Source organism: Notothenia coriiceps, unplaced genomic scaffold (genome assembly GCF_000735185.1).
Source record: "Notothenia coriiceps isolate Sejong01 unplaced genomic scaffold, NC01 NC01_scaffold00000339, whole genome shotgun sequence".
In the NCBI taxonomy this organism is placed as follows: Eukaryota; Metazoa; Chordata; class Actinopteri; order Perciformes; family Nototheniidae; genus Notothenia; species Notothenia coriiceps.
The window spans coordinates 2,408,538-2,421,660 of NW_011333040.1; the positions used below are offsets into that span (position 1 = coordinate 2,408,538).

At 42.5% G+C, this 13,123-nt stretch overlaps 1 protein-coding gene and 1 long non-coding RNA gene across 3 annotated transcripts in view; one reads left to right on the forward strand and one right to left on the reverse strand.

Annotated features, from left to right (window-relative positions):
* LOC104950072 (reelin) overlaps positions 1-6,669 on the forward strand; it is a 93,087-nt gene extending 86,418 nt beyond the window's left edge. The window contains exons 58-63 of the mRNA XM_010776528.1: positions 101-262; positions 375-532; positions 735-954; positions 1,064-1,261; positions 1,749-1,847; positions 5,731-6,669. Coding sequence (XP_010774830.1) covers positions 101-262; positions 375-532; positions 735-954; positions 1,064-1,261; positions 1,749-1,847; positions 5,731-5,827 — 934 coding nt within the window. The 3' untranslated portion in view covers positions 5,828-6,669. The remainder of the gene's footprint in view (positions 1-100; positions 263-374; positions 533-734; positions 955-1,063; positions 1,262-1,748; positions 1,848-5,730) is intronic.
* A 978-nt stretch (positions 6,670-7,647) lies between these two features.
* LOC104942406 (uncharacterized) lies at positions 7,648-11,362 on the reverse strand. 2 transcript variants are annotated; one of them, XR_798010.1, is made up of 7 exons: positions 10,856-11,362; positions 10,749-10,774; positions 10,557-10,656; positions 9,908-10,438; positions 9,540-9,810; positions 8,934-9,064; positions 7,648-8,284 (listed from the first exon to the last, which is right to left on the reverse strand). It is a non-coding gene; the product is annotated as an uncharacterized lncRNA (long non-coding RNA). The 2 variants fall into 2 exon arrangements; XR_798009.1 differs by having other exon boundaries at positions 8,934-9,810.
* Between the last annotated feature and the right edge of the window lie 1,761 nt (positions 11,363-13,123).

Below are 13,123 nucleotides of genomic sequence, written 5' to 3' on the forward strand. Positions count from 1 at the left end.
TCTCACTTCTGTGACGGTGTTCCATTTGTTTAATTCATAGAAATGGATATCAAATGTATTTTAACATGGACGGTTCTCATCTCTCACTTTCTCTCTCCAGGTCTGACTCGTGGCAGCTGGTTCAGTCAGAGTGCCTCCCGTCCTCAGTCAACAACGTGGGCTGCTCTCCCTTCCAGTTCCACGAGTCCACCATCTACAGTCCAGTCAACAGCTCCACGTGGACCAGGGTCACGGTCCAGCTGCCAGACCACGTCTCCTCAGGGTGGGAGCACACAAATATTGTATTTCCGTTCTTAGCAATGGAACAGAACAGTTGAATAAAACCATGCAGCAATTTTTATTGTGGCTTTTTCTGACTTCTGGTGTATTTTTAGGGCTACCCAGTTCCGCTGGATTCAGAAGGAGGGGACAGGAGAGCGGCAGAGCTGGGGCGTGGACCATGTTTACATCGGGGAGGCCTGCCCGGGGCTCTGCAGCGGCCACGGCTACTGTACAAGTGGAGCAGTCTGCATCTGTGATGAGGGATACCATGGTGGGCTGCAAACAGAAACATTACATCTACACAGCTAGATACACAACATAATTTTCCTATAAGTACTGTTTAGGTTTTTTCTTGTGATTGAGACAGCTTTTTTGAAGGCCATCTCTTGAACAGTGTTCCAACATGGCATTAGTAAACTGGCATATTTCATCAAATGTCATCACCTCGTCTCTGCTTCCTTTTACCCAAACAGGCGACGACTGCTCCCTCTCCAGCAACGAATTACCCAGCTCCATCAAGGATAACTTTGAGTCCGGCAGTGTTTCTACGGAGAACTGGCAGTTGATCCAGGGCGGGGGGGTGGGCAGCGGCTGTGGGCAGCTCTCACCTCATGCCCACGGAGACTCGCTCTACTTCAATGGCTGTAAGATGAGGCAGGCGGTGAGCAAACCACTGGACCTCACTAGAGCCAGGTACAGGTACTACCAACAGATACTGTACAGAACCCCACACCAGGATCTGTATTATCAACCTTTAATGTTTCCTTTTCTCCAACCCTCTCTCTTCTCTGTTTCCCCGCAGTAAGATCATGTTTGTGCTGCAGATCGGCAGCGTGGCACAGACAGACAGCTGTAACATCGCTCTGGATCAGGCGGACACAGTGGACCGGGCTGTGCTGCTGCAGTACAGCGTCAACAATGGAGTCAGCTGGCACGTCATCGCCCAGCACCAGCCCAAAGACTTCATAAAGGCCCAGAGAGTCTCCTACAATATTCCACTGTGAGTGACACGCAGAGACACTCAGTTTAAACACCACGAATGAGGGTTGTTACTAATGGCTTCATAATTATCTTTTCTAATCCTTCATGCATGCTGTAAAAGTTATTAATTTATGTTGTTAGGGTTATCATCATCAAATAACCTTTATTTATTTACAAATGTACAATTCGAAGCCCAGATATCTTACAGCTGTTTTCCAGAATGTTAACACTTTGGCAAAGTGTTCTCGATTAAAAAAAACTAAATATAAAGCAAACGTCATAGGGCCAGAGTTTAAACATTTGTCACAGCCTTAACGTTGTTTTTTATAATGGTTTCTAACTGAGGTATAAAGAATTTTTTCAAATGATTTATTAATTATTGATAAAGTCAAAAGTAACTGTTTAAATAATTATGGTTTACTTCATTAGGCTGGTTTGAAACAAATATAATACCTGATACTTGTTGACCCCCACTGACTTCACAATGTTTCCCATGGTGTCTGCAGAGAGGCCAGAGTTAAGGGGGTGATGCTGCGATGGTGGCAGCCACGTCAGGACGGCGCAGGACATGACCAGTGGGCGCTGGACCATGTGGAAGTAGTTCTGTGAGTACCCAATTCCCAGCCGGCCCCCGGCAGCCCAGACTGGCCCCCACCAGAAACACAGGGTTACACTACATGCATACACATAGATATACTGAAAGCACATCGACATTCATGCTGCTCACCGATTACAGCCAACCTCTGAGCAGTTTAAAACACTCGACACAGCTTCTGGTGTCAGGCAAGCAGAGTAGGAAACGCCTGCAGTGTGCTTTGCTGAGAGTTGTGTTTGTGGATGGCTGTTCTATGTACGACAGATCAACTCCTGCTGACTGATCATCATATTTTCAGTGTCTTGTAGAACCCATGCATCTCCAAAATAGGTACAAGAATATAGGATTCCATAACCCGAAATGTCTAAAAGGTTTTAAAACTAGGATATGTCGTATATTTAGTTATATGAAACCTTTGAATTATTTAAAACATTCTTTCAAATGTTTCCATTCATTCCCACATTTACAAACGTACAGTATTGGATGAGAAGCACCCATTCACACATCCATTCACAGTATTCACTGTATTCACACATCTACCTGCCTGCCCCCTAGAGGCTATATGTCCAAACAATAAAGGCTGAACCAAATCACTTTGTCTCACTTTGAATTCAGCATTGTCAGACAGGCTCATGCTGTTGTTGTTTTCTTTTCCACAATAAGTTTGTGTACAAAAGAGATTCTGCATTTCATTCTACAGGGAACACAAAAATAATCTAAGATTTGATTGGATGAACCTTTACGACACTCTGCCTGCACTGATTGATTGTTTTTCTCTTTCTTTCTTTCCATTTTTACATCTTTATCGCATTTTAGTCTGTAACCAGAATCACCAGTAAACATTCTCACTTTTTTGATAACAGTTGAACTTTCAAAACAAATTGGCAAAACCGGCGTTTCTGCAGGGCACTGAACTTATCATGAACATGGTCTATACTCAGCTAACATATTCCTAACAGTACAAAGTCATAAAGCATTTCAAATGCATTTTCTGCATGTTGCTGTGGGCAATGTTCCCTCTGATTGTTCATTCACATGTGTACCCAGTGCATTTCAAATACTGCATACAACAACAACAACAACAACAACAACAACAACCACCACCTAAGACACTCTTAAAGGTGGGGTAGGTAAGTTTCAGAAACCGACTCGAGTGCACTAACATTTGAAAGTACACAAAGGAATCCGCCCCTTCCTTCAGACTTCCTTACAGAGCACCTCCTCCGCGAGAGCAGGCTGCAGTAACGTTACATATCAGGCAACGCTAAACACATCTAGGTTAGCAATACTACACAGCCAAAGCAACTCCGATATTGACTCTGGTTTGACTTCTCCTAGTTTCCACTTTCTTTTTGTTCTTAATTTGCTCCGTTACATTTTTTCTTTTGCGACCAGTAGACGATGTTGAACCTAACTCTGCCATGGTGAAAGTGGCCGCCTGTTGCTGGCGAGTCATTGAAGTACTGCTGCAATGCACGCCCAATGAGGGCACGAGATACATTTGTGCGTGCACGAGATGGAAGGCTGACAGACAGGGCGGCAATCCAATCCGTTTAGCCGGCCCGGCTAAACGGATTGGTTGTAGTTTTTACAGTATTACGGGTTCCACAGATGACATTTTTTTATGGATTTGTTGTCAAAGCACTTCAGATATTCATTGCTATCGGGATGTTAAGAGCATTCCATGGAATATAACAAAAAGTGTATCTCGAGCCGGTTTCTGAAACTTACCTACCCACCTTTAATGTTTCATGTACAGCTGATACAAAGTTACACACACACACATTTATGCTTCTCCTGAGCTGCCCCTGGTCTCCATGGTCGCGACCTGTCCCACCTCCTTCCTCGCACTCGCACGGTTTCAACAGTGTCTGCTGAAAAGAGTGACTGTGATCCTCACACTTTGCTCTGTTGTTTATTTCTCTCTGTTTACCACTCCTCCACTCCTTATACATATTTCCCTCTCACTCCTACTCCTGCTCAATCTTCTCCTTTGCTCCACACGCTTCTCCTCCCTGCTGCTTAATGTACTGACGTGTTTGATGGTCCTGCTCCCTCCTCTGCTTGTGCTGCACCGTACCCTACCTTACTTCCTCCTCCTCCTCCTACGATTTCTCCTTTCCTTTCTCAAAACTCAATCTTTCCCCTTTCCTCTTTTCATCTCCCCACTCTGGAATACAACGGATGGTTGAGTTTTGAGAAAGGAAAGGAGAAATCGTAGGAGGAGGAGGAGGAAGTNGAGGGGTCGGGGAGGATACTGGGTGATGCGTGTGTGTAAGATGGTTGATGCTGTGGAGGTGAATGGGAAGGATGCTTGTGTTTGAGAGAGTGTGTGTGTGCACTGGGAGGGAGCTCCTGCCTCAGTCATGTTGTTGTTGTCCACAGACAGACAGACAGACAGCCATAAGTGAAGAAAAAGGATATATGTCGATCCGTGGAGAAATGCAAGGGGCTGGATGGAGGTTAGTAAGATGAAACTCTCCCGCTATATGGGCTTTGACTTGATATGAATGAAGAATGATGCCCTGCATGGCAACAAAAGGACTGCTTGGGCTGGAGTGTGATGACCTACAACAACAACAGCACTCTTTTGGAGAAAGTTATTGAGTCGTGTGTTTTGGCTCATATATCTGCAGCTGGGTCAAAAACACTAAAACAGTTTGCAACAACACAAACAGATATAGGTATAGTGATGGATTACATCACACATATACACACACACACAGTACTGTTGACATTTCTACAATACTGCATAAAAAATGCCTTGAGGGATTTTGTAACATTCAAAATCCACGCCATTATAAGGGTTTATTTTTCATCTGGAGATGTGTTGAATCCTTTTAAAGGATGGAATGTCATTTTAAAATTATAAAATAAAAACAAACGCCATCACTTTTTGTGATTATTAGGGATGTAACGATACCAAAAACTCACGGTACGATAATATCGCGATGAAAAGTCCACGGCACGATATTTATCGCGATATTGAAAAATAAAGAAAAAAAATGATTTTTTTTTTTTTTTGTACTTGAATATTTTTTCTTTATTAAATAATAAATCTGATTTGTACAGCATTTTAGTAGGATAGTAGTATTTTAAAGTGTCAACAATATAATAATCAGACCCTGCAATAGAATAAATCAAGTTTCACTTTAGTTTTTACACTCACTCACTTAGCATCATCAAGGTTATCTTTTAGCAATATGAGCATGTCCACATTTCCAGGTAGAAGCTGGGATGTTNCCCCCGCTTCGCAGAGGCCCCTGCCTGCCCTGGCTGCTCTCCTGGCTCACTGGCACCGCCCTGCTGGATGGAAGAGGCAATGAACAGGCTAAGCAAGAGCAATCTCCCGCAGCTTCTCTCTGTGTCTCTTAGTTTCCAAACCACCCTCCTCTGCTCACAACCCTGCACTTTTATGGCCTTGCTTTACTTAATTGTTCTTTTCTCCCAGTGACGGCTGTTACCTCTGACCTCAAACACTCAGTGTCAGAGTTCCTCCTTAGCCTCTGTGGTAGTATGTTCGTAGACTCTGTGTCCCATGTCTTGTCCTGTGATATTTGGTATTAGATACATGTAGTTCTACCACCATGTTCGCCATCTAGCCGCGTCTCATATGTGCAAAACATTAACAAATCCAGTTGTGTAGAGTAGTGCCACCCATTCTCCAAGAACCATACAGGTGTTGAGTGTTTGAGGTTATGGCTACAATTATAAAGAAATGCCAGCATGGACGCGAATGAGTACGAAAGCTGCATCAACCATTCGTGTGTTGCGTGCATGGATGAGAGTGTGTGCATGGGAATGTTTGGATTTAAATTGCCCTTTACGCGGTCACTAATGTTCACACCCCTCCTCTTCCCCCTCCCTCTTTCACTGTTTTTGTATCCCTGCAGCACCCGTAAACAAAACTACATGATGAACTTTGCCAGACAGACCGGCGCGCGTCACTACTACAGCCGCAAGAGGCGGGCACTGCACCAGCGTGCCTGAACCCACCGAGACGGGACTCGCCCTCTGACCTGCCAATCACACATTGACCGCCCACGCCCATCCTTTTGCTCCTGACGACATCTCGTCCTGCCGAGTCCCACCTACCGGTGGATTCCAGTCAGCCTTTGACTTCCCTCACCCATCTCTCCCTACCTTCTGCCACAAACACAGGCCATTCAATCAGCTTACGCCAGCCAATCAAGGCCTTCCCAACCACACAGGTCGGCGGGAATGAAACTCGGAAGAAAGGAGTGAAGCGGCCATTTTGTTTACTTGTTTTCTTGGACAGTCGGGGTTTCTAGTTGTTTTTTAATTGTTGCTGTGGTTCCTTTGATTCCTGATCCCACCTCGATTACCCTCCCTCTGGCTTACCTCCCCGTCACTCCCCGATCCCTCTCCTCCTCCCCGCTTTCCTACCACACTGTGAAATTGAGAGATAATATATCACTGCTGAACTGACCATCCGATTGGAGAGTTGCCTCCCAGTTCCACTGAGCTGTCCAACCAGTACGCCAGGAGAAAGACCACAACTATGATACTGACCATTAAAAAGGAATGATGCTGATGAAGAAGCTCAAAAAAGAAAAAAAAAAGTGTACTGTGTTCTTGCTGTTCTGTGTGTCTGTGGGTTCTTTTTGTGATGAGTTGACTGTGGTGTTCTGTTCATTTGTTTGTTCGTTTTCTACTAATTCATATGCTTTTAAGGGCGGGAGGGGGGTGCTGGGTTCAGTTTCCTTTTCCTCATTTATCTGAAACGGACGTGGGCAGGGTGGGGAAAAAGCCCGGCCTCCACTGGAAGAAGGAACTAAAAGAACGATTTGCACGACGGGAAAAAGGAGAAATAAGAAAAAGTAAAGACTGAACATTGATTTTTGTTTGTTTTTTTTAAATCATTTTTTATATATGTTGATTCCGGAAAATACAGATATTTATGGTAAATGGTTCTTCACGTAACCTATTTAAGATGCACTGTGCGTGAAATCTGTATGTTATTTTCTAGTGTTAAGTTATTAGGCAGTCGATTCACGCTCTCAGACTGCATCATCTCCCCTCTTCTTTCTCTCCCCCTCTTCTCATGTGCTGTTTCCCCCCTCCCCTCTCTCTTTCTCTCTCTATCTCTCTGCTGATTTCTGGTACCTGGAGGTGAGGCTCTATTAGTGTTGTTTTTTGAAGTCTGTGTAATATGGACCCTCTGCCCTCAGTGTAACTCCAGTATAGCAATCTCCTGTATATATATGTATATCCACTATGGGGAGACCCAGCAGCCTTATAAAAGGGAAATAAAGAACTGTCCAAACCTCAGCTGTACACGTTGTTTGAGCTGTTGTCTTTGTCTGCTAAAAGATAAACCTGCCATTTCTTCATACTTTTCTTATTGTCAACTAATCTCAATGAGTGAGTCAGTCACATAATACCTTCCAACTCCTTCTACTATGGCCTATTCCCATCCTACCATAGATCTACATCATGTCACTGCATTAGTTGGCGACTATTTTCTGCTGCAAATTTAGTAAGTATTGTTCAGCAGCGGGATGGTGTATGTGGGATCATCTCGAAATGAGCAACAGTTCCCATGTTCATAATAATGAAAGAACATCAGTAGAAAAGAATGTCTTATACTGTAGTATTGCTTTTAATAGTTTTGGAAAACAATGCAATGCTATAGAACAGAAAGATATTTGTTTTTTTTCACAGTGTGCATCAGAATATGGAAACACTTTGTTGACAATAGGACAATCAAAATATATCGCCATCCCATGTCTGGTGTGTGTTGTGTGAAAGAATAGAGTTTGAAAAGTTTACAAAAATATATATATATATATAATTTAATATTCAAATATTTATTTAAAGAACATTAAAACATTATGAAAACAGTTTTTGGTCACCATGATATTCAAAATAAAATGTTAAAATCTCTGGCATCACTATGGTGCACACCTCAGTGTCTTCTGGGCGTTCACCATACACAGCCTCTGCATTACTCCATGCTGAGGCTGCAGAAATGCCTCTGGGCACTGAACCCCACCCCCCTTAAAATTACCCATCATACAGCACAGGAGGTGTCTTCACAAGATGCCGGCCATCACAGCTACAGTCAATAGTGTAAGTGTGATGACGAGGGGTTTGGCGAAGACCCCTGGGCAGGAGTTACAGTACGGTGAATCGCAGCAGCCGTAGCTCATGGTGTACAAGGTTCCTCTGATGCGGATCTTGTGCACCCGGCTGCAGCCCTTCTTTGCCATGCAGCCCCTGGCAGACAGGGCGCTGTAGTTTCCATAGCGACCTTCTGCCTTAAAGCATATCTCATCAGGACGGCACTCTGACACGATGAGATTAAATTTATCCCCCTTCTCCAGGATGGGGCTGTAGTAGCAGCGCATGTTTGCACAGAGCAGCGAGGGCAGGAGCAGGTAGATCCACAGAGCAGCAGCCTGCAGGAGCTGGGACATGTTCCACCTGCAACGGTAAAGAGAGGCATTGAGTACTTCACTGACCTCATGACCTTGTATTCTATAGATTAAATAAATCATAAAACAAGACATCTGCAGTTTGCACTTCCATAAAGTTACACATTTGTGAGAGGTTTATAATGCAGTATGCATCAAGTTCCAAATGCACTGAATCCTACATTTCACAAAATGCAATGTATTTAGTATTTTTTCCTTGTACATTACTTTTTCATAGGCCACTTGCCTAGTTGGCACACTTTCTGTTAAATGTGTGGTTTCAGAGCCAAGACCAATCTGTATAAATTATTATGTCACACTTGACAACATTTCTTCAGAGGCCCAACAGACAAGAGACAATTGTTTTTGTACTACACTTGCCTCTGTAAAACTCCAATAGACTAATACGTAAACTTGTACATAGTAAAAAAAAGTTAAGTTTTAATCACTTGTTATCCTTCCATTTCTTGTCTCAAGCCAAGTTCAGAATAAACCAGTTGAAAAGTTAATTCAAGCCTTTCTTCTTATACACAGGTGTCAGTAATCTCTGCTCAGCAGAATCTACTGATTGCCAGTTTTAAAGTGCTAAAGGCAGAAAGTGATGTCAGACGTTTTTTCAGTGTGCAAATTCAAATATAAAAAGCATTATGAAGACTTACATTTGTTAAGATTTTAATTCCAGTCGAAACCTCTCAGAGCTCCTCCTGATGAACTCTTGTCTCACCACTGAGATCTGCATGCAGAGGCCACACCTCCCTGCACACCTGCTGGTAAAATCAACTCGAAGGAACTAAACCAAGTGGGAAGTTTAATCATGGTGATTTTGCTGAACTCATAAGTTACCACATCAATAGTGTTTATAAAATACCAGGAGGATAGCTGTCCACCCTTTTCTCTCTGGATCAAAAATGTACATGAAACACTGACAATGAAGCATTTTAACAGTAATTTAGCTAAAATACTGATAATCACAAACATCTGTTGAAATGCTAGTGACTATTTGAAGGCTCAGGTAAGTGCCTATGGCTAACAGGCCGCTCCCCAGCCTTATACAAACACTTCTATGATGCATTGGTAGGCAACGTATTTGAAGATGTGTAATTTGCACATGAATCCCAATGCTCCTCTCTAAGAACACTAGTGATGTTAGGGTAATGTAGTTTGTCGGCTAGCATCCCCAATAGCTTCTTCAGGTTGTTGTTAGAGTTTGGATGGCCGTTACATTTGTCTCTGCAGCAGCAGGTGTGGCTGACGTTGTACTTTACCCCTCGAAAAGAGGCCATCTCATGGGAGCCACAGAGTTCAGCGTCCACGCAGCCCTGAGCAGAGAGGACGTGGAGGGAGCCGAAGTGTCCTCTGGAGCTGGAGCAGCGCTGGTCAGGCAGACACTGGCTGCTGATCCCAGGACAGGACGTGCCTTTGTGCTGCAGAGGACAGAATTTACACAGCAGGCTGTCCAGACTCAGAGAGGGGAGGAACAGAGCTGCAGCCATCAGGATGGAGGACAGGATCCAGTGTGGCCCCAACAGATCAGGACTAATGTAACAAGGATACAGACAGGAAACATTCTTTCATTTAATAATCACATATTTCAGTTAGGAGTTTGGATTTTGAGATGTACTTAAATTATTACCGTCTCTTTGTTTGTGATCCCATCTTCCTGTATGTAAAACTCTCCATAACATGTGAAGATGTCAAGAGTCAACCTGAAGAACCTCCAAACAGCAGCACACACTCTGATTGCCAAGCAGAGACAGGTGTGTGTCTTTGAAGCTCTTTAAGCATAACCCATCAACATTTCTTTGAATTACACAAACAAAACAAAAGCATTTTTTGATTTGGTCTTAGTTTATTGCTCAACAATAGTGTATTGCTTAATCCTTAAACACTTACATTCTCTAAAAGAAAACACACACAAAAAGAGGATCACAGTGACAACCGTTGTCTGCAGCTCTGCAATGAACATGATCTTGAAAATCAATTATTCGATATGGTGCTAGTGGCTGATGAATGACATTCAGATGTTTTCAAAGTTCATGAAGCCGCCAGTCTGCATTTGTAAATCATCTGTCCAAATGGCCACATATGTTTAACTTTCTTGATTTCCACTTCATAATCCATGTTAAGATGAAAAGGACAGCTTCCCCCTCTTGTATAAAGGTTCCTGAAAATAAGGAACAAATCTGAATAAATATAAATTCTGAGTACCAACTAGGCATGGATATGATCTCAAATGTATTTATTTATTGTAAGTGGTTTATAAAGTTTAAAGGTTTTCTCACAGCCTGCTCCTCGTCCTCCTCCCTGTCACGGTCGTCCCACTGCTCCTCTGCGGGGTCGTAGGTGTAAAGAGGAATCAGCCTATGACGTAGATCATCTAATCTGTATAAAAGTATACAAAATAAATGTTAGAACAACATAAAAGATACCAAATTGGTTTAAAAGTTATGCTTAAAACACAGAAACCCACTTACCTTGACCTTCTTCTGAAATAATAAACCTAAAGAGAAGCATAACAAAAAAAGGTTAAAAATACTTATCATTCAGCCATGTGTGCTTTAATATGAAAATGTGTTCTTACCATTGCCACCGCACATCCAAACAGTATGAGCAGTATGGGGATGAGGGCATAGTAACCAGGAAATCCAGGTTTGGTGTTTTTGGTTGGTAAAATGTGGGGAGTTGTGTGGTTGAAATGCATCTCTTGCTTCTCTTCTCCATACAGTACACTCCTCTGCGCCGGTCACCTCAGCTGACACCTTAGTGACACATTCAGTGGAGTGCCGTTGCTGTCATTCCCACTAAAATGCCATGTTGGGCTTTCTAAATCCTTATAAATATTGCTATAGTCAAACTAAGAGATTTATAATCCAAAAATCTACTTTAACTGTTTCAAATGACCTGATTAGGAAGTTGATAGTACAAAGGTTGCCTTCTATAACGTCCAAAACAATACTCAACGGGAAAAAAAAGTGTCATATGAGTGCTCGAACGTACAAGTCCTTCTGGCTTCTTTCATTTCCCTTCAAATAAGAAACACAGTGCTAACATACCTCAACCTGCTCCATGACATTCCTGAGAGAGGAGTGGATGTGATACAGCATGTTGGTTTCGTTGATCTGAAAAGATGTGTTGATTACTCCCTTTTATTAATATCAATATCACATTTATTTTAGGAATATTTCATTACTGCACACTGCAATATTTGGGTTATTGCATAAAAAGGGTGAACGTGGTAAAAAAGAAGAAAACTGGAAATGTATCTGGATGTTTTGTTTTGATTATCTCACTGTCAGTGTACTGTTCTCTTTCCTCCAGCAGAGGGACATTTGTTTTGGGCTGCAGGAGGGGGGAGGAGGGGAGGGACACTGTGGGAGGGGCGAGGAAAGCCAAATGGGAAACCATAATGTTGGACAGGTCTAACTAGCTGAGAGTTGCTCCATACACACTTTCACTACGGTCGATACACGATGAGTAAACAGGACACCGTTATCAGAGCTTTGATGGTAAGTTGGAAACATTGAATGAAATAATGAGTTAAGATTGAGTTATATTTATTTGTAGCTAATCTAGATGGTAAACGTGCTGTTAATATATGAGGACTAGTCAATTTAAACAGTATATTGCTTTAATGAATACCATGACAGAATAGACAGTTAGGTAACTCATGTTATGATCATTGTAGTATTGAAGACTTTGTAAGCTATCATTTTACAAAACTTTATCATAGTGGCGCGCGCCGGTGGATTTCCTTTTAAGATTTGAAAGCTTGTTAATTATTAGTCCATGGTGAACCTGCAGCTTAGACTCTAGTCATAAAACGGGTTGTCATGCCTACATTTATTCTCATACACTGCTGGTATTAATTCTGGTTTTAGTGCTCAGCTTGTGTACTTAAGTAAAAGTACAAACCAGATAGTTGGAATACTCTGTTACAATTAAATGTCCTGCATCCAAAAACTTGCTTAAGTAAAAGTACTAACATCAAGATATACCAAAAGTAAAAGTACTCATTAATCAGATTGACCCATTTCAGGATAATATATATCTTGTGTTTTGATCATAGTTATTGATGCATTAGAGTGCTATCAAAGCTGGTAAAGGTAGAGCTAATTGTAACTAGAGAATGCAATTCCTGAATAAATTGCTAGTGGGAAGGCTTTATGCTGAAAAGCTGACGCTAAACTGCCATGCTGAAATGTAATGTGTAAGAAGAAAGTGAAGAATTTAGATTTAAATGATACATGAACACTGGGGGCTTGAATGTGTGATGAGAGAAGAAAAGAAAGTAAAAAGGCTTGGAAAAGCAGCAGAATATTTGAACTGCAAACTTTTGAACTAACTTGATGGCGAATGATCTGTCGCCATCAAGTTAGTTCAAAAGTTTGCAGTTCAAATATTCTGCTGCTTTTCCAAGCCTTTTTACTTTCTTTTCTTCTCTCATCACACATNGCTGACTCCGACACTCAGCACACGAACGCAGAGTGGAGCTGCAGTCAAAGGCTGCAGCGACTAATCTGCCGTACTAAGGTAAAGTGTCCACACGGAATCCCACAGGTGTGTTTTGTATGGCGGTCGGTGCGCAGAAACTGTCTCTCAGATACAACCGTAAACACACTCCTGTCGATCAAACGCCGCACCCCAAAAACGACACCAGACCGCGCGCTCTGCCGCGCTCGCCCGCTTATGCGCCCTCTCGGTCAGCATACGCACCACATCCCATCTAATTCCACTATAGTAACCCTCGCAGCGTCTGATTCCTAAGTGCACAATCCTTGCTTTCTCCAACTATCACTGTAGGTGTATACCGAGGGTGATATCCACCACCGATCCTCCCAATCACCGCAAT